This window comes from Bos javanicus, chromosome 6 (assembly GCF_032452875.1).
Source record: "Bos javanicus breed banteng chromosome 6, ARS-OSU_banteng_1.0, whole genome shotgun sequence".
Classification (NCBI taxonomy): domain Eukaryota; kingdom Metazoa; phylum Chordata; class Mammalia; order Artiodactyla; family Bovidae; genus Bos; species Bos javanicus.
Window position 1 is genome coordinate 40,476,958 of NC_083873.1, and position 20,689 is coordinate 40,497,646.

Consider the following 20,689-nt stretch of genomic DNA (forward strand, 5'->3'; position numbering starts at 1 on the left):
TGAGCTCTTGAAATAGTTTTGGAAGAAGTTCTTTTTTAACTTCTGAAGAAAGGATCATAAATGTACAGATATTAGAGTCCACATGTTTTTGCAGAATGGATATGATTACATTTGGAGAAGGCAATGGCACCCCACTCCAGTACTCTTGCCTGGAAAATCCCAGGGACAGGGGAGCTTGGTGGGCTGCAGTCCATGGGGTCGTGAAGAGTTGGACATGACTGAGTGACTTTACTTTCACTTTTTACTTTCCTGCATTGGAGAAGGAAATGGCAACCCACTCCAGTGTTCTTGCCTGGAGAATCCCAGGGACGGGGGAGCCTGGTGGGCTGCCGTCTCTGGGGTGGCACAGAGTCGGACACGACTGAAGCCACTTAGCAGCAGCAGCATGATTACATTAGAAGAACTTATCCCCTTGGGCTTCCCTGATGGCTCAGTGGAATCCCCCTGCCAGTGCAGGAAACACAGATTCAATCCTTGGTCTGGATAGATCCCACGTTCCATGGAACAACTAAACCCGTGCACCACAACGATGGAGCCTGTGCCCTAGAGCCCGGGAAATGCTACTACTGAGCCCATGTGCCACAACTGCCGAAGCCTGCGTGCCCTAGAGAAGAGAAGCAAAAGAAGCCACCGCAATGAGAAATCCACGCATTGCAACTAGAGTAGTCCCAGCTCACCACAACTAGAGAAAAGCCCACACAGCAAAGAAGACTCAGCATATCGAATAATAAGTAAATAAATAATGTTTCAAAGCCTCTTCAAAAAGAAGAGGAGGAAGAACTCACCCCCAAACAAGAAATTTACAGTTATTAGTCCTCTCCTGGAAATGGAACATTCTGTCCTTTTGACCCCATTCTAGGAAGCAATCCAGTTACCAAGGCCAAACAGGCAGACTAAAAACCCAAACTCACGACTTTTAATTCACGACACCTAATTCAGCAGGCCCATTTGCATCAGATTCAGCTGAGCTATATGTTTTTATTTCTGTGCCCACACCTTCCTTCTGGGTCAGAATCTCAGGTGGGGAAAAAAGGGGGCCTGGGAAGCCGCCTTCTGAACAGCGCCCCTCTGGTGGGTCTTAGATATTTCAAGCTGGGAAACAGGTGGTGCGTCCATGGGCATTACAGATGAGAAAACTGAGCCCCAGAGGAGAGGAAATGACTGGCCCGAATGCACACAGTCCAAAAATACAGGCTTTGATCTCTAGCCTAGTGGTTTTGCATAAGCCACTGTCTGACTTTGGTACCTCCTAGACCTCGAATGGGTCTCCTTTGAATGGGAGAGAAGATGCTACTCAGAGAGTACTGTGGTTCTTGGTCTTTATAACCAACAAACCTAGAGAGTGAGAGCCATGGTCTTTCCCAGCTTCAGCGCCCCCAGCCAGTAGCTCAGAGTCGAGTGCAGGGGAGAATGTCAGCTGCTCTGAAGACCTTGGCTCCATCCCCTCCCCAACTGCTTCACATAAGATCCCATCCAGGAACTATTTCAGAGTCTGGCTTAGGTCATGGAAAGATTCCTCAGCTTTAACAAATGAGGGTTACCATATGACTGTCACTAGTGGGATATACATGTGTGTATATATGTGTGTATGTATATATTTATGTGTGTATATATATTTGTATGTGTGTGTGTGTATGCATATATATGTGTATGCATATATATATATATATATACACACACATATGCATATACATCCCCTGGAGAGGGGCATGGCAACCCACTCCAGTATTCTTGCCTGGGGAAATCCTATGGACAGAGAAGACTGGCAGGCTACAGTCCATGTGGTCGCAAACAGTCGGACATGACTGAAGCAACTTATCACACTACACATATATATGTGTGTATGTGTGGTGTGTGTATATATATAGATGGGGCTTCCCTGGTAGCTCCGCTGGTAAAGAATCCACCTGCACTGCTGGAGACCCCAGGTCGATTCCTGGGTTGGGGAGATCCCCTGGAGAAAGGCTAGGCTACTCACTCCAGTATCCTTGCCTGAAGAATCCCATGGACAGAGGAGCCTGGTGGACTACAGTCCATGGGGTTACAAAGAGTCAGACACAACTGAGCGACTAAGCACTTACACACACACACATACACACACAAGATTGCAAATTCTGGTTTTGGAAGAATTTAATTTATAGCCCCAATTTCTTGGAATATGAATGTTTCACCCAATTATCAAGGGAATAAATAAGATGTGAATGAGGTGCTATCTTGATAGGAAGCAGGGTGAGTTTTTCCAGCAATGACATCCATGGCTGAGCTTGAGACGTTGCCAGTGTTGTCCTGGACTAGTTGCCAGCTTGAAATTTGTCAGGACTGGGGCGAATGGTCGTCGTGAATCTCAGCTCTCATCCTCTGAAAATCAATGGATTGAACTATGGCCTGAGATTAGGGAAGTTTGTCTTATCAGCCTAATTCTAACCTAGTCTTACTAATGACATTGAGCATGTCCTCTGAGCTCTCTGGGCCCTGGGGTTGGTCAGGAAATAAAAACTACTTTGTGAAACCCTAGGCTTCAGGGGTGTGTGTCCAGGTTGGGAGTTGGGTGTGGAGGTAAAGGAGCAGGAATCCTTCTCCCATTCCCACTTACTTTTAAGTACAGTGACCCGAATTTAGATTTTATAAATTGGGGGCAGGAGGAGAAGGGGACAACAGAGAGGTGGCTGGATGGCATCACCGACTTGATGGACATAGTTTGAGTGAACTCTGGGAGTTGGTAATGGACAGGGAGGCCTGGCGTGCTGCAATTCATGGGGTCCCAAAGAGTCGGACACGACTGAGCAACTGATCTGAACTGAAGGTTTTTAAAAAACCAAATGTTAAAAATTAAAAATGGACTGCCAGTGAACCTGGGGTCTTTATTCTAGTTGTGCCTTAGAATTGCCTGGAGCACCTTCCAAAAAATAAAAACGAAGAAACATACATCCCTTCTCCCTCCCCCGCTCCACTCAGGTAATCTGATCAAATCAGTCTGGGCTGAGGCCCCAAGCATCAGTGTTTCTTCAAAGATCCAGTGTGATTCTGATGTGCAGCCTGGCTGAGAACCGCAGGACAGGATGCTTGTTCTGCTTGGTTCTCCTAAAGAAGAGTTGCACAGACTGCTCCCATCCCACTGGAAGAGCTAAGAGGGTCCGGGTGGCCCCTGGCTGAGGAACCCCAGGGAACCTGGCTTCTGACTCGGTGTCCCTCCCCAGGCATGCCCGGGAAGAACAACGTGGCCGCAGCTCTGCGCCAGGCCCCTGGGCAGAATGGCACCAGCTTCCACGGTTGCATCCGGAACCTTTACATCAACAGCGAACTTCAGGACTTCCGGAAGGTGCCCATGCAGACCGGCATCCTGCCTGGCTGTGAACCATGCCACAAGAAGGTGTGTGCCCACGGCACATGCCAGCCCAGCAGCCAGGCCGGCTTCACCTGCGAGTGCGAGGAAGGATGGACAGGGCCCCTCTGTGATCAGAGGACCAATGACCCCTGTCTTGGAAATAAGTGAGTTTGGGCTGTTTGGGAGTTAAACCCACATTCTCCAACCCTGAAACCCATACTGAAGAAAGGAAAGAAGGAAAGGGGGAAGGGATAGAGGGGAGAGAAAGAAGTCAGTCCATTAGCACTGTCTCCCTTACATTCCCTCCCTCATCCCCACTCCGTTCCTATCCTCTCTGCCTAACGCATTTCCATCCTTGCGTTCCTCCTCCTCTGTAGATGCGTCCACGGCACCTGCCTGCCCATCAATGCGTTCTCCTACAGCTGCAAATGCCTAGAGGGCCATGGGGGCGTCCTCTGTGACGAAGAGGAGGATCTGTTTAACCCATGCCAGGCGATCAAGTGCAAGCATGGGAAATGCAGGCTCTCAGGACTGGGGCAGCCCTACTGTGAATGCAGCAGTGGATACACCGGGGACAGCTGTGATCGAGGTGAGCCGGGCCAGCTGGGCCCCTCCCTCTGTCTTGGCAGAGCAAGAGGGGCCATCGTCTTTGAAAAGAGAGAAAGGGAGACACACAGAGAGGAGAGTGACTTGAGAAATGCCAGCTCTTTGCACTATCTGCAGTTGCTCTTATTGATTTACTTTCGAGTGTAAGGCAGGCACAGATTCGGAAGGTACTGAACCTCCATGGCAGGCTTCCTTTGTGGCTCAGCTGGTAAAGAATCGCCTGCAATGCGGGAGACCTGGGTTCCATCCCTGAGTTGGGAAGATTCCCCTGGAGTAAGGCAACTCACTCCAGTATTCTGGCCTAAAGAATTCCATGGACTGTATAGTCCATGGGATCGCAAAGAGTCGGACACGACTGAGTGACTTTCACTTTCACTGTCAAACCTCCGCGGCAGAATGTTACATGGCCTTCACATGTCTTCCCGTGTTGTGATTTGCTGTGTAAATGCTCCTTTTTCTGTTATGCAGAAGGTCGTTTCCTTCATTCCTTCTTACCTTTGGGCCTCCCAGTGGCTCAGATGGTAAAAAATCTGCCTGCAATGCTGGAGATCCAGGTTTGATCCCTGGGTCAGGAAGGTCATCTGGAGAAGGAAATGGCAACCCACTCCAATATTCTTGCCTGGAGAATCCCATGAACAGAGAAGCCTGGTGGGCTACAGTCCATGGGGTTGCAGAGTCGGACATGACTGAGCAACTAACACTTTCACTTTTCTTACCTTCCTCTGCTGTTCTCCTCTGTATAGATCACTCATTCATCTTCTGGCACAGAAAAGAAGGTGCTAATAATTCTGCTCTAGCTTTAGGACAGAATCACCTTTGACCTTAGAATCAACTGATTTAAGATAGCAAATTATGCAGGAGAGAGGGACAGAAATGGGCTGACATTTCAACCCACGTACTTCCTTCTCCTGTGTCTGCGTGATCAGGATGTGCTCCACCTCCAGCTGGCAGAGATTTTGTTGTGTGGATAGGGGTGATGAGATGAAAGGAACGTGCCTGTGGAGGCTTCTAGCAGATGGCTCTTTTTGAACTAGTTCGTACTCGGGTGATTTATGAAGTTAGTGGAATGTTACTTGTATTAAGTAACAGATTGAATGGTATTAAACTCTAGGTCTAATAAATTAAATTGCATACTCTCTGAAACGGTGCCCTGTGGTAAGCAAAACCAGCTGTTAGTAGTATAAAAACAGAAGATGTATATTTTTGCTATATAAAAGAGAAGATTTAGGAAGCCAATTTTCTTGTCGGTCCAAAAGCATAGTATTTTTATAGTCCACATATAGAGTATTCAGTTGCTCAAAATAAAGGCCAAGAAGAAGTCTTCTGCAAGGAACAGAGCAGACTGTGCCACCAGCCTGTAATAACAAATTTGAGCAAAATGCTGAAAATAGCCCTTACAAACCGGAAGCCAAAGCAGCATCTCCCTAACTGAGCAGTAGATTCATAGCCACTTCGCACAACTTACAGCAACTGCCCTTACACTGCCTGTGCTGTTTGTTCTTTTCTAGAAATCTCTTGTCGAGGGGAACGGATAAGAGATTATTACCAAAAGCAGCAGGGCTACGCCGCTTGCCAGACGACCAAGAAGGTGTCTCGGTTGGAATGCAGAGGGGGCTGTGCAGGCGGGCAGTGCTGCGGACCTCTGAGGAGCAAGAGAAGGAAATACTCTTTCGAATGCACTGATGGGTCCTCGTTTGTGGACGAGGTGGAGAAGGTGGTAAAGTGTGGCTGTACCCGCTGCGCTTCCTAAACGCATCCCTGGCAGCTTTGGTCTTTGGAAAATGTTGTCTACTTCTTGACCCTGTTGGACTCATGAATGCTTCATAGTGAAAATATTTGAAATATATTGTAAAATACAGAACAGACTTATTTTTATTATGAGAATGAAGACTTTTTTTCTGCATTTAGAAAAAAAAGAAATGCTTGAACTAAAGCTTCCCCAATGCTGGAGAAGTATAAAGAATGATACACCTGGAGGCATTAGGACAACCATGCGAACCATGATAACTTGGATTCAGCCTTTAATTTGCTGGAGACCAGCAGAAGCACATACCCAAGAGAGAGACAAGGTTCTCTCTGCTGATGAGAAGTTGCCCAGAGCATAATACTCTGCGCCCTAGTTCTCATCTACATGGTTCATAAGGAAGGACAGACCAAGCACATGTGTGTGAGTGAGGGTGCAAGGCAAATGAATGGAACTCCAGAATCCACAGCCAGAATGAATGGATGAGAAATATTTTATGCAAAACATAAGGTATCCTGAAGACCGGGGTTCCATTCATGAGAGGAGATGAGAGTGCTAAAATAAATTTTATCTTCTTTTTAAACGTCAGCATGTTAGCAGGAGAAGCACACAAAAGTGTTTATCTACCGTTTTCCAGTATTAATTTTTTGTAATATAAATGACAAAGGAGATGATAAAGAACCAATAGATTATTGATAAATAAATTAGTAATAATATGAATTTTTGTTTCTATGAGTTCTAAACAGCCCTATACAGTATTCGGTTTCCATGAGAAATATTTATTGTATCAAAGTACATTGTACTTAACATTTTAGGCCATCCTTTTGCTGTTTCTCGATGCTTTAATATATATTAATTTATAATTGTCCTGATATTTTTGTACATTTTTCAAACTTAAAAATCAGGATTCTTTTGTGGGTTTTTTTTTTTCTTGGCAATAGTACTAACATAGGGTGTTATCTTGGGATAAATGTGTGTTGATCTGTTTGTTTACCTTGACATCTGACCACTGGTGTCACTGACCTACTGGCCTCATTCAGGACGCCTGCAGAGGGTATGTAAAGTCTATGCGTGAGACGCTCACTGTACAGAGAGAAGCACCCCTCTGCAGCATGTCCTCACAGAACAGAATGATGTGTAGCAATCGACACTAGAAAAGTAGATCTTTTACAAATTAATATTTCCTTGACCTTTTTTTGCCCTTTTACCGGGGTTGGGGAGGGGAGAGAAAAGGCTGTAATGTCAAGAACTGTGATTTTTTTTTTCACAAACAATAAAGCTCCTTTATGACTTTAATGTTCCCATGTTAACATGTTTGCTGCTAAATTACAATGTAGAATTAATAGAATTTATAGTGGACTGTGCTCTTCCCTCGTTAAAATCCCAGGGTACCCTGTAAAGTTGCAGATGTTTCTTTCCAAAAACTTTTTTTTACAAAGAAAACTAGACGTACATGTATAATTCAGTGTGCTTTGTCTTTCTCCAGACTAATATCAGTTACACTACTGATGTATGTAAATTAAACAGCTATTTACTTCATCTTCAGTTTGTTGGTTTTCTTAGAAACTGCATGCTATTTAGAGCTCCCTCCTTAAGAATGTGTTAATCAAGGTGCTACCAAAAGAACAGGGAAGGAAATTTGTACCTCTTTGATGCCAGAAATTGGTTTGAGATTAGCATACTGTCACATCTTGGGGTTTGGGGTGGCCACATGAAAGAGATGGAGGGCATAACACGTTCTTGGCTAATAAAAAAAAAGTGCATATTCAATTCATTCCTTCCTCCCAGATATTATAAAATGAAATCTAACTAGACCAAAATGGGACTTTGTTTCTGTTGTTCTTTTCCCCACAGTTAGAACCAAAATGGAAAACTTTTGAAAAGACAAAGAGAACCTTTCTCCACAGGTGCTCTCAGGAAAGGGTTGGTAATATCAATATATGCCATCCAGAACAGGGAAACAACACTGACTGAGTGGAATGTTAACCCTCCCGCATCAGGAGTTCTTTGGTTCCCTGCAAGAAAACCCAGTCGTTTTACTTTTTTGGTCAAGCTGTGCCACATATGTGATCTTACTTGCCTGACCAGGGATTGAACCCGCGCCCCTTGCGTTGGAAGCATGGAGTCTTAACCCCTGGGCCACCACGGAAGTCCTCTGTAGGAAAATCATGTGTATGTGAGCTTGCATTGATGAGTGCACACAGACACACACACACACACACACACACTGCCTCTTTCACAGACACAAATGTCTAATTATTCACTATTCTTTAAAATGTCTGCATTTTAATTATATAAATATTATATAGTCCTTGTAAAACCTTTATAGTATTTATTCTCGCTGGTTGCTTCTTTTTGCAAAGATTTGTGTTATCTTAATAGTCATTGTTTTTTAAGGGCTTATTATATGGCAGGTGCTATACAAAGGACTTTATGTGAAATATCTCATTCATGTCCCACGACAAACCTGTGAGTTTTTATGCTCCTTGTTTTCCACAGGCATAAATAGCTAAAAAATGGGGGAACTGAATTTCAGCCCATCAGCTCTCTCAGACCACACATGCTTTGTGTTCAAAAGATAGAGGCAGCAGCTCAGTAATTGCTACCCTTTCTACTAAGAGACTTTAAAGGCTTGGTGCCTTATTTCCACCACCCAGTTATTCTCTGTACTAATTATGTCAATTTAAGTAATCTACATTATACACTTTTTGTTGTTTTTTAAGCAAAAAAGTTGAAATATTAGTTGTTTTCAGAATGTTATCCTTTCTCCTTCTTGCTTATAAAGACACAAAATATAATTGTTTGCTGGAAATTGGGTTGATTCAGCAAGTTCCTTAGGGGATTATTTGCCTCGTGACACAACTCCTTTCTACAAAAGCTCTTCTTTGAGGAAATTCAGTAGTCAAATAATTACCAGTAAATTTCAAGTAAATGAAACAAAGTAAGGGCAGTTATTCATGTTATGAAAGTCTGCTTACTTATAGGGCCTTGACCATAGGATTTCTTCAATAGGAAACTAGAGCATTTCTGACAGAATTCAATATGTTAAAATCCATTTTGCCTATATCAGAATCAAGGCTACTACACAGAATAATGTACCTTTGTAATCTGAAAAGATAAAGTAATTAAACATCCCTAATGTGTTTACTTAAGTCTCACATGAGTGAGGAGGTCCCTTCAGATAACATCCCATGAAGATGTGACATGTGTTCCGTTTAAGATGTGTTTGCTGAATAATAGCTATCTCAATTTTCAGAATGTTTTCACCACAGATTTCCTGAAATTATTTCTGAGCAATAATAGACTAACCCCAGCTTTAGAATTGCTCTCAGCATTTTCTTTTTGGATGGCTTGCTTTGTCAGCAGCAATTCTTTCTGGGGAAATGATTGAAAGACTTGTGAAAATCGATCCAGGACTTAAAGATCATGACTGTTATGATGTCATCTGCCTCATATAGTGACCATTATTCAAAAGTTATGCTTTTAAAAGTCTTTATAAAAGTATATGAAGCTTTATATAAAGTATATAAAGCTTTATAAAGTACATAAGCTATTTTCATTCTTAATCTTCTCTTGTGTACTCAAAAATAACTTTATTTCCTATCTTCTATTAAGTGCAATAAGCTACGCTAAACTTTTGACACATAGTCTAAAGTGAAACAGACTTTGTTTCTGCCATTTTGAGCTTCCCAGGTGGCGCAGTGGTAAAGAATCTGCTGGCCAATGCAGGAGACGCAGGAGACATGGGTTTGATTCCTAGGTCAGAAAGATCCCTAGGAGGAGGAAATGGCAACCCACATCAGTATTATTGCCTGGAAAATTCAGTGGACAGAGGAGTCTGGCAGGCTATACAGTCCATGGGGTCACAAACAATTGAGCACTATTGTACAAACACGACTGAGCGCTATTCTTATTCTGCCATTTCAGCACATACATGCAGTTGTAACTGAGGTTGTAATGGGTATTACACAAATGAGTAAAATAATATATAATCTCCAATTATGATAAGCACCCTGAAGGAAAGTGTAAGGTACTAGATAAACATAGAATAGAGGGATCCAATCAAATACATATTGGGAGGCTAAAGAATGCCTGTGAGGAAGTGACATTGAAGCCAAATTATAAGGATAAAGTCAGATCTAGGATGGAGACAAATGGAAATATATGAAGGTCAAGTGTGTGGGGGTTCATGCAAAGAGAGCAGTCTGTTCATACGCCTGAGGAGAGGAAAAACATATGTAGTCAAGGAAACAAAAGAAGTTAACGTGATCAGAGTGAGGCATGCATTTATTTCATGTGTGCAATAGAACAGTGACCATTTTCTGACTTTATTAACTCACTTCATCTAGTCCATTTATTTTTGAGCATCTGTTTACAGTAAGCTTTTAAACTGCCAACAGAAGTAGATTTCCATTTTAAAATAGCAGCTAGTTACGTGTAATGTAGTTCCAAATGAAATACCTCTGGAGACACAGAAAATATGAACACTTACAATAGCACTGAAAAGTAATATTTCTGGAATCTCAAAGGAATTTCCATGACCTCAAAGGCTGATGAGGTTGGAGTAAATGAAACAACTGCTGGCCGATCCATGCTTTAAAACTCATGCACATTCTTTGCTCTGGACATCAAAGCCAGAGATTCAGGAAAGAGGTCAACTGGAAAACCAGCAAAAGTACGCTTAAGGGTGCCACTTTGCCAGGATGCCAGAGGACTGGTCCTCCAATCTGTGAGGGAAAATTATTCTTCCTCTATTAAGATGTTCCAGTTCTCATTAAGGAAACCAAAACAGTCCAAGAAATACTAGGGAAGACCAGTAGTGTTAAGCTGAATCTTCAGAGATATAGTCTCTATAAATAAGCCATTGTATATATGGATTGAGCCGGGAAGAGCCATGGTAACATTGCATGCTTAAAATGATGGAGAAGGAAGTACTTTATCAACTCAGGAAATCAGAGAACAATTTCACTGTATGAATTCACTATTAAGCAAACAAAATTGTTTGAGCAAATGCATGGTTGTGGAAATATACAGGCTATACTTGAGGGTGAGGGCTAAGAAGTTCAGAATTCTTGTGGCAAGAATAGTATTAATAAGACAGAGTAAAAGAATGATTTGTCAAGACCTGAATTATGGGAGTTTTAGATAAGTAGCAGAATTTAAAATCAATTGATCAGGAGGCTGTTTCTTAACTGTAAAAACATGTAAGGGCCAGGAGTAAAAAAAGGGTGGGGATGGTAAATGAATTAGACTGTATACCGTGTATTGTTACAGTAGGACAATTAATCATGCATGATGAATTGTGTATGTTTGCAAGGAAGAACGAGAAGTCAAGCATAACATCTTGTGAACTTGTTTCACAAGGATTGGAATCTGGGTTTAGCAGCAGCATGGCGACTGCACAGAGCTGGAAACAACTTGCCAATAGGAGTTGCTGACCTGGGAAGCCCCAACCTTGTGATTTCAATGCATCCTCCACTCCACTGAATGAAAACAATACATTTCTCTAAATCATGTCTTTAATTAAATATCTTTAATTAAGGGATCTTTAATCCCTTCTGCAGGATAAAATCCAAACTCTTTAGTGTGGTATTCCAGATTTCTCACAAAATGACCACCCTCCCCACCCCCCACCCCCAAGCCCATCATGTAAAGCCTTTAATATGGTTTCTCTGGTGGCTCAGATGGTTAAGAATCTGCCTGCAATGCAGGAAACCTGGGTTCAATTCCTGGGTAGGGATGATCCCCTGGAGAAGGGAATGGCAACCTATGCCAGTATTCTTGCCTGGAGAATTCCATGGACCAAGGAGCCTGACAGACTACAGACCATGATATCAACAAGAGTTGGACATGACTGAGCAACTAACACTTTCACTTTCAAAAAAGTGTTTAATATATGCTCTTAGAGTGACAAAGTTGTAGGACAAGATATTTTAAAACAAATTATGTCCTTGGATGTCTAAAAGCATGGGTATGAGTTTTACATAGAATTGGTCATTGAAGCCAAGAAAATGGATAAGCTAATTTAGATACACAAAAGAATGAGCTTGAACTGAAGAACAAGACCCAATGTTAAGTAATGATCATGTTTCTAGAATGACGTGGTCCCAGAATGGAGATGAAGGAAGAACAGTTTTAACAGAGTGATGGGATAATAGATGGATAGCTATGGAAAGGAATGGAGATTATGAGTACTAGACTTCCCTTTCAATAAGTCTGATAGCAAAAGAAGAGGTGAGTCAGGATGGCAGTTGGAAGAATTGGTGAGATCCCAGGGCACTCATTAAATGTGTCAGTAAGTATTGTTTTATCCCCTGAGGTCACAGCTTGTGAAGGTGTGGGTCAACACTTGAGAGAGCACTGAAGAGAACACTGAGATCCAAGCTAGAGGAGTGAGACCGCGCCATGTCATCACCTACATGAGCAAGTTGAACGTTGGGAGGTTTCAGTGGAGTTGAAGAAACAGGATTCCTGAGAGCAATAAGCCAAAAAAGTACTGAAAAAGAGACAATGATATATATGCAACAGTAGCTTTTCCAAATGGACTTCATTGCTTTCCTCATCCTCCCACAAGGGGAAATAGAGGACATGGCAAGTGCTGACTGCATCCAGAAATACAAAATCCAGTCCAGTGGAGGCATTGCCATCTTGCATTTGAAAGTACCTTTGTCTTTGTGTCAATATGTGGGTGGCTGAATTTGGATTCTAAAGAAAATCAAACATAAAAAAAAAAAAAGCACACACAAAATGAGGGCGTGGGAGAAAGAGCCACAGAGACAATCATCCAAAAATCTTGCTGTCATTAATCTTACTCTCCGTTCTTGGAATGGCTAAAATTATTTTCAGTTTGTTCGTATAGATTGTGGCAGAGAGATTAAGTGACTTGCCCAAGGTCACCCAGCCCAGATCTCCTGACTCCGACCGTAATGCAATATTGATTTTACTGGAATTGATGGGCAAAGTCTGTGAATGCCCTCATGAGACAACACCAGAGGAATGAGTATTTCTCAAAGGGAGTTATTTTGCTTTTTAAAAAAATGTCCATGAATAACAATTCCCCAATAAAAACACACTAAAATTTTCTTTATATCTGTCATTTGGTAAAGATAAATAGTACTTTTTTTATAGGACTCTTCTTTCAGAAACTGAGCCTAGACAGAGGGAATGAATTTTATGGTGCTGCTGAAGGATTTTTGGTCATCCTTCTGGTCAGGTGAGCTTTGATGAAGGGGGTCAACCTGGAGCAATTGAATTTGGTGGCTAAGCTAGTCACAAAAGACGGGATGGAACATGCCCTGGTCCAGTTACATCAGCTGCAAAGTCACAGCCCTGGATTCATTCCGGGTCTGAACACATTCTCTGTAAAGGAAAAAAAAAAAAAAAAAAGGGACATGGAAAAGAACTAGAGAGAAACTTCTTTGAATAAGCATGTCTGATAAAGTCCCTGTCCACAATTTCAAAGGCCCCCATTGTCCCAGAAAGGAGAAAGATGCGCATCTGTGAGTGGTCTGATCTTGCAGTGACTTGATCTTGCTTCGTTTCTACTCATAACATGGGCAGAATCAATTGCCTCGACCACCGGTTCTTACTTTCAATTACATCTCCACATTGATTTTTTTTCATTCCTATTATTCGTACGTTAGCTACAATTCTTCCCTTTTGATGCCTGTCACCTCCTTTTCCGAGCTGTGAAATGAGCAGGAACACATTTCTGAATGACGTGCACAATACTCCATTTGATTAGGAAATAAATCTCCTACTATTTGGCACAAAAAAGCGTGGTGGTCTCACAGTTCAGAGCATGAAGTGAAAATTCCTCTCCCTGTCTTTTCATTTAACCTCATTTTCCTTTTTCTTCCTTTCTTCTAAATGCTTCCTTATTTTAGAACATTAACACAGGACTCTACCAACAGGAAGGAGAGTCTTAGATTGAAGAGTGGGAGTGTAGTCAGCTGTTACCACAGCCTTGCACACTCAAAGGCCAAGCGTACAAAGAGGGAAGAGGCCCTGGCAGTTCAACTTAGTCAGACCTAGAGTTGCTCCTCTCAGCCCTGAGTGTACAGGTACAGGCCTACACACACACACACACACACACACACACACACACACACACATCCCATGTGGTTTCCTAGAACAAAATTTCATCTATAAACTCACTAATTCCAAAGTCAGAAGAAATTAAGGAAAATCCCATGATATCTGATCACCTGAGCTTTTTGCTCCAACTAAAGAACCTACATTTAAGGAACTTTGGGAGCACGCAGTTTAGAGACCAGACAACAGGTGAGCTCATCAGCTGAGGGAGACTGACAGGATTCCAGAAATCTAATCTTCCCTCACATGGGAAGAAAGGTAAAAATTACATTACTTAAGGAACTGCTTGAGATCAAATCAAAGAGAATAATAGTTGCAGCTTTGTGTGATCCTATTTTCCTGTTCTTTTTAAAACAGTCTCCATATACACAGAAGCAATTTCCATTGTGACGGTCAGGGTAAAATATGGAACTGATCAGTGAGCTCATAGTAAGGAAAGCGCCACGTCTGGAAAGACATCCTTGGCCTAAGAGGTTACTTTTTCAAGTTCCTTTTCCTCATCTCAGCTTGGATCGTCCTGCATTCACATTCCAGTTTAACGGAAGTGTGTATCCAACACTTGTCATCAGGATATACCAATATGCCCTCGTCCGTCTCATGTAGACACCATGACAGAGCTGCCAGAAACACTTCAGGACCAAAGGACCTACCCTGCCAGGGCCCTCTGTCATTGGACAGCCCTCAATTATCACACCACTTTGGTCTTACCTAACTTAAGAGAAGGCTGTTTTCCAGGGCTCTATATTCTTTACAGAGTGCGTGCATTTCTACATGCAGTGGCTAGAGGGTGAGGGCATATACATGCTTCATCCCCTCTCTTCAACATAGGACATGGAGGAAGGGCCAGCCCAGCCTCAGAGCTCCCCATGGGATTAGCCAAAGCATTCCTTAAGGCTCCATCACAATGCCACTTCTCCTTCTGCCCAAACCTGCTTCCTTCCCCCCCTTTCCATGGGTGGTGATTCAAAGAGCTCTATTTCATAAGCCTTATGCATACACTGTCAGCTTCCTGGGAATGCAATCAGGAATACACACCATCTCCAGGTCACGTAGTGAACAGGAAGATGCAGTGCAGCAATGACATGAGCCTTGGAGGTAGAGAAAGTGGTGAACTTCCACTTCAGGGAAATCGGGGAGGTAGTAGTTGTCGTTTCTAAAGTGAGGTTCGATGGCAGAGTGGCAACCTGCTTGAGTGAGCCAGTCAGCACTGCTGAACCCCCACGTGCTTAGTGCCCCAGAATAAAGTGGTGTAAGTGAAGGTCTCAGCACTGAGTCAAGGTTACAACAAATACTCAAACAGCATCACAGTTCCCTCCTCCACTTGCTCCTCTATAGTGTTCATCTTAAAATACTATTCATTTCTTGAAACGTCAGTTTCTATATCTGAAATATTGCAGTAATAATAGTACCTACCTCATAGAAATAATGAATAAATCCATTCAGTGTGATCATTCCGTATTCCTTTCCTGAGCATGTACTTTGTGTCAAATACTACACTGATTTCTGGAGATCCAAAGATAATTAGGTGAGTTGACAGCCTGTGGGGACAGGGTAGGAATAAATGAAGTATGGCAAATAAATAAAGTGACCAGCACCATGCCTGTCACGCAGAAAGCTTACATTCCAGCTTTCTGGAACATACTGAAACGTCTTACTGAAAGCTTACTGAAAAGCTTACTGAAACGTCTGTCTTCCTTTCCCTTCCCCTGTGGATCAGGCATTGCATCCACCATCAGTAGATTAAATGAGGAGGGAGACACAGGTCTCCAGCTCAGGACTTGGTTTTGAGATGTGGTTAAGAGGATAGGTCTGTAGAGTGAGATAGGTTCGAATTCTTGTTCCCTGCTTACTAACTATGTAAATTGCTTACTTGCAGTGCCCAAACACAGAAGTTGAGACCAGATTTAAATGCGAGCAGTTTATTTTGGAGGTATGCCCATGAAGCATACGAGGAAAGAGGGGAATGAGAGGAAGAATGACAGAAGACGGTAGAGGATGTGTTCATCACAGGTTACTGCTGTGGACAGTTGCCAGTCGCATGCGGAGGGGGGGGGTCTGCTGACTCTGTGGACCGCATCTCAGATGGGTGCTGTGGATGGATAGAAAGTTCTGGGGAACCACTGACTCTTGCACCCCACATTGATTGGTGTCACTCTGAGACTTTAGCTCTACCAGCTCTCCAGCTCCATCCATCGCTGGAAATCTTTCCCAAAGATTCCAGGAAAGAGCTATAGGAGCGGTCGATAGAGCTTTGTCTGTGGGTGTACACACAGGATGCCCCGTGGTGATTTAATCTCTCTGAGCCTGCCTCACCCCATAAAACTGAGTGAATAACTGTTTACCTGTATTACCTATATTTCCTCTAATGCTTACAATTCCTAGTGTCTGTTGAAGTCAACTCTTTTCTTGACCCATAGAAGAGAATTGTGCCCAGTGAGACTGCACTTCCCAGCTTCCTTTGGTTTTAACTGTCCATGTGACTAAGTTCTGACTAATGGAAGATAGTGGCAGGATATGAGCCTCTTTCAGACCTAGGAATTAAGATATTGGGCATATCCTCTCCACGCTCTTCATTCCCATGTAGACAGCTGAAATGCAAATATGGCATCGATCCAGCTTTGACCATGCAGATAAGAACAGTACCCCGAGAATGACAGAGAAACCCAGATGCAAGGAACTGGGTCTCTGAATGGCCCACAGGCCAGAGCTGACCCAGCCACTGTGGACCCACTGATCAGGACTATCACAGAAGATGGAAATAAGCTTCTGTGTTGCTTAAGCCACAATGCTCTAGGGTCCTAGGTAACAGCATATTTCCTTGTCTTCATCATGCATTCCTTCATGGTGTGGCTGTAGATTGCAAATGAGACCACCCATAGAAAGTGCTTAGAACAATGTCTGGCACCTGGTAAAGTTCTCGTGAATAATTAGTTCCTATTACTATTACTGTTTGCTGAGGCATGATCTTCTCGGCAAGATCTTAAACTCAGAGTGGGAAGGAAGAAAATTAGAAGTGTTATAAGAACTACTGGAACTGGATTCAATTATAGGAACTAGATTCTGGATAAAGCAAAGCAAATGTTCTTCTCACATAGTAATGATGGCAATGTCTACATTATGGAGGGGCTATTCTATGCTTGGCCCTTCACTAGGAAGTTCACATAATTTTATTCATTCTTATAGCATTCTAATGGTGTGTTTATCCATATTTTCCTGTTGAGAAACAAAGATCCATGGAGTATCATCCAAAAGGCAATCATCATTTGGGAAAAAGAAAAGAAAACATTCTTCCATAGAGATACTCACTAAACACTCAGATATTTGAAAATGCAACTGACTCTGAAGAGGACACAGCAAATGACAAACACGCAGGGAGTCGCAGAGCCATCTGAGGAAAGGTTAGGTAACATGCAACATTTTAATTCTGTTTTGTCTGGCTCCTCCACAGCTCACTCTTAAGGGATCCTAATCGTTAATCACCCAAAGACTTTGTGTCTACACTCAGGCTGCTGGGAAGTGATATATCTTGAATTTTAAAGTCACAGTAATGGTCCTCAAATGAGACCAGAGTACTGATTTTTACCATTACCCACACAAAGTGTCTAGACCTATGGGACATTAGCAGTCTTCTCTCCTGGGCTATGACTTTGTATAAGGATGCATGCAAACCCAATAGGACTTTGCATGGGAAAAGGTCACAGAATCACTGTACAGACTCTGCATTTTCACTAAGGATATATCCTGGGAGCAGGAAGGCAGATTTCAACTCTAGAGAGAAAATTCCCTGATATTTAGAACTCAGAAAGTGTTTTCTCAGAAAATAAATTATACCACAAGAGCAAATTTCTAGTCAACCTTCCCCTCTCCCTGACCACCATCAACCATCACTTTCCTTCCACTCATCCTTTTTTCTCTGGCCTTCAACCAGCCCAGGACAAACGGAACACACAGCAAGGAAGTGGTCACTCCAGATTGCAGACTTAGTTTTCAAGAGAAGGGAGTAGGAAAAAGAAGAAAGGTCTCAGGTGGCGAAAAGCAAGGAGAGTTCAGGAGCTGTTCTTATTTCATGGTAGTACCCACGACAAAGACTCCTTCTTTGACCAAACTTCAGTCAAGCTCTTCTGAGTGTTCTTCTTAGCTAAGCCTTGTCTTTTTCAGCTGGTCTCAATTTTAACAAAGAATCCTGCTATGCCAGTTTATCAAGAATCCCTGCCCCTTAGTCAGGATAGCCATCATCAAAAAATCTACAAACAATAAATGCTGGAGGGGATGTGGAGAGAAGAAAATCTGCCTGCACTGTTAGTGAGAATGTAAACTGGTACAGTCACTATGGAGAACAGTGCTGAAGTTCCTTTAAAAAATGAAAAATAGTACCTCTCTAAGACCTAGCAATCCCAATCCTAGGCATATACCCAGTTGTTATTGTTCAGTCACTAAGTCACATCTGATTCTTTGCAATTCCATGAATTGCAGCACTCTGGGCTTCCTTGTCCTTCACTATCTCCCTGAGTTTGCTCAAACTCATGTCCATTGAGTCAGGGATGCCATCATCTCATCCTCAGTCACCCCCTTCTCCTCTGCCCTCACTCTTTCCCAGCATCAGGTCTTTTCCAATGAGTCGGCTCTTTTGCATCAGGTGGGCAAAGTATTGGAGCTTCAGTGTCAGTCCTTCCAGTGAATATTCAAGGTCGATTTCCTTTACAGTTGATTGGTTTGATCTTGCTGTCTAAGGGGCTCTCAAGTCTTCTCCAGCACCACAGTTTGAAAGCATCAATTCTTTGGCGCTCAGCCTTCTTTATGGTTCAAGTCTCACACCCATACAAGACTACTGGAAAACCAGAGCTTTGACTATATGGACTTGCATCAGCAAAGTGATATCTCTGCTTTTTAATATGCTATCTAGGTTTTTCACAGAAATAGAAATTAGTTATTTCTCATAATTCTCAGCTACTCTTATAGCAGTGCCTGTTATACTGCATTAATTAGAGCTGAAAGTTTGTTCTTTTCGTGTTCAGAGCAGTTCTGTGAGAGCAGAGGGTATTTTCTTCCCTGTGATATGTTCAATTCAAACAGAGAGTATAAGAAATAATACTTATCACACTGGGATAAGTGTTCAAAATATTTGTCAATTGTAAGATCAACATATTTGATAAAAATGGAAATTTAATCAAAGGATCATTTCCTTAGTGGGATTGTGAAGCAGGTCAAAAGCTACCCAGCCAGGGTTCAAATCCCAGGCCTCTCCTTGCTGAAACTGTGATCTTGGGCACTTATCAAGCTCTCTGCACTTTAGTTTTCTCATTTGTAAACCGAAGAAAAGGTTATCAGCTGCCATCAGGGTCATTGTGGGATTACTGATTGAAATACCTAAAGTGCTTAGGTATTTGGTTCCTGGCTTGGATTCCTGGCACCCAAGTAAGTTTTCTTTAAGTGGTGGCTTTGATTTTGTGATATATTTAAGATGCCTGTACTTTCCCAAATCAGAGACACAGAACCTCAAACACGCCCTTGCCATCCCTCTTCCATTCCTAGCCTAGAAGTCTCCCACAGAAACCAAAAGCATAGATGGGAATACAAGGATCCTATGTAATTTCCCAACAGCTTCAATCATTTTCATCTTTCCAGTGCTCTTCGTAATGTAAGAAAAAAAATAAAATAAAGGAAATGCTGCCTCTATTTGGAGAGATTCTGGGTTAGTGAACGTGGGAGACTGGAAACAGTGGCAAGCTAGGAGAAGCCACCTGCCCTTTCCCCACACCTTCCTTTTGCTTCTCTTCATCTGACTGCTGATTGCATTCTTTTTTTTTTTTTTCCTTTGTTGTAAGCCAGTAATCTGGTGAACTAATGGTTTTTCCTGAGTTCTGTGAGCCATTCTAGCAAATTAATCAGAGCCGAGGAGGGGGTCATGGGAACCTCTGATTCACAGCCATGTAATCAGTGGCACAGGTGACAACCTGGACTTGCAATGGCATCTGAAGCAGGGTGGTTTGGGGGCAGCCCAGCGGGGGTCTGAGGCTCCCCCAGTGGCTCAGTGGTAAAGAATCTGCCTGCAGTGCAGGAGATGCAGGAGACACAGGTTCAATCCCTGGGTTGGGAAGATCCCCTGGAGAAGAAAATGGCAGCCCACTCCAGTATTCTTGCCTGGAGAATCCCATGGACAGAGGAGTCTGGTGGTTTACAGTCCACAGAGTTACAAAGAACTGGACACGACTGAAGCGACTGAGCACACATGTATGCGTGGGGTCTTGTGCTATCTCTGGCAGTGTCAGAATCGCGTGGAATGGTAAGACCCCCAGCTGGGGTTGCAGAATTGCTTGGTGATGGGGAATCCTTCTTCCCCCTGGTCCCCCTACCCAACCTCTTTCTCCTTTCCCACCCCTGTCCACACTCACATATTGGAATTGGGTGTTAGAATCTTTAAGGTGGCAAAGTGGATGAAGGAGGAATGAGAAAAAGTCTGAAGAAGCAGGCTTCTGGCACACTGCCCCACTCACCAAACTTTAGTGAAGGAAATCTCACTTTTATTTCCTTCCATATCCCTTTATTGACGCTGCATGTGTGTGTAGAAGTCTTTTCCTTAAAAAGAAAAAAAGAATGATAATTATCACTCCACTCCTATTCAATTACCAGTTCAATTAGACAATGTGGTACTTGGGATTCACTTCAAGTCTCCATTGCAGACTGTGTTGACTTTAGGGTATTGTAAGCATTTATTACAGTGGTCCAGATTTATGGGTGACATGTGTTTCCAAAGAGGAACATTCTTAATGAATTCATCATAGACTGTGCATTACAGTTACAGCATAATTTTCAAAAAAGTAAATGCAAATCTTTCATATAAATATAAAATGAACACATGACAAAGATTTTATTTAACATAGTGGTTAATGAGGGAATCTATAAGATATTTTAAATATTCA

At 42.6% G+C, this 20,689-nt stretch overlaps 1 protein-coding gene across 2 annotated transcripts in view; it reads left to right on the forward strand.

Moving 5' to 3' along the window:
- SLIT2 (slit guidance ligand 2) overlaps positions 1 to 7,214 on the forward strand; it is a 406,260-nt gene extending 399,046 nt beyond the window's left edge. For both annotated transcript variants that reach the window (XM_061419763.1, XM_061419764.1), the window contains 3 exons: positions 3,198 to 3,489; positions 3,703 to 3,914; positions 5,440 to 7,214. In XM_061419763.1, coding sequence (XP_061275747.1) covers positions 3,198 to 3,489; positions 3,703 to 3,914; positions 5,440 to 5,681 — 746 coding nt within the window. In that variant the 3' untranslated portion in view covers positions 5,682 to 7,214. The remainder of the gene's footprint in view (positions 1 to 3,197; positions 3,490 to 3,702; positions 3,915 to 5,439) is intronic.
- The last annotated feature ends 13,475 nt before the right edge of the window (positions 7,215 to 20,689 follow it).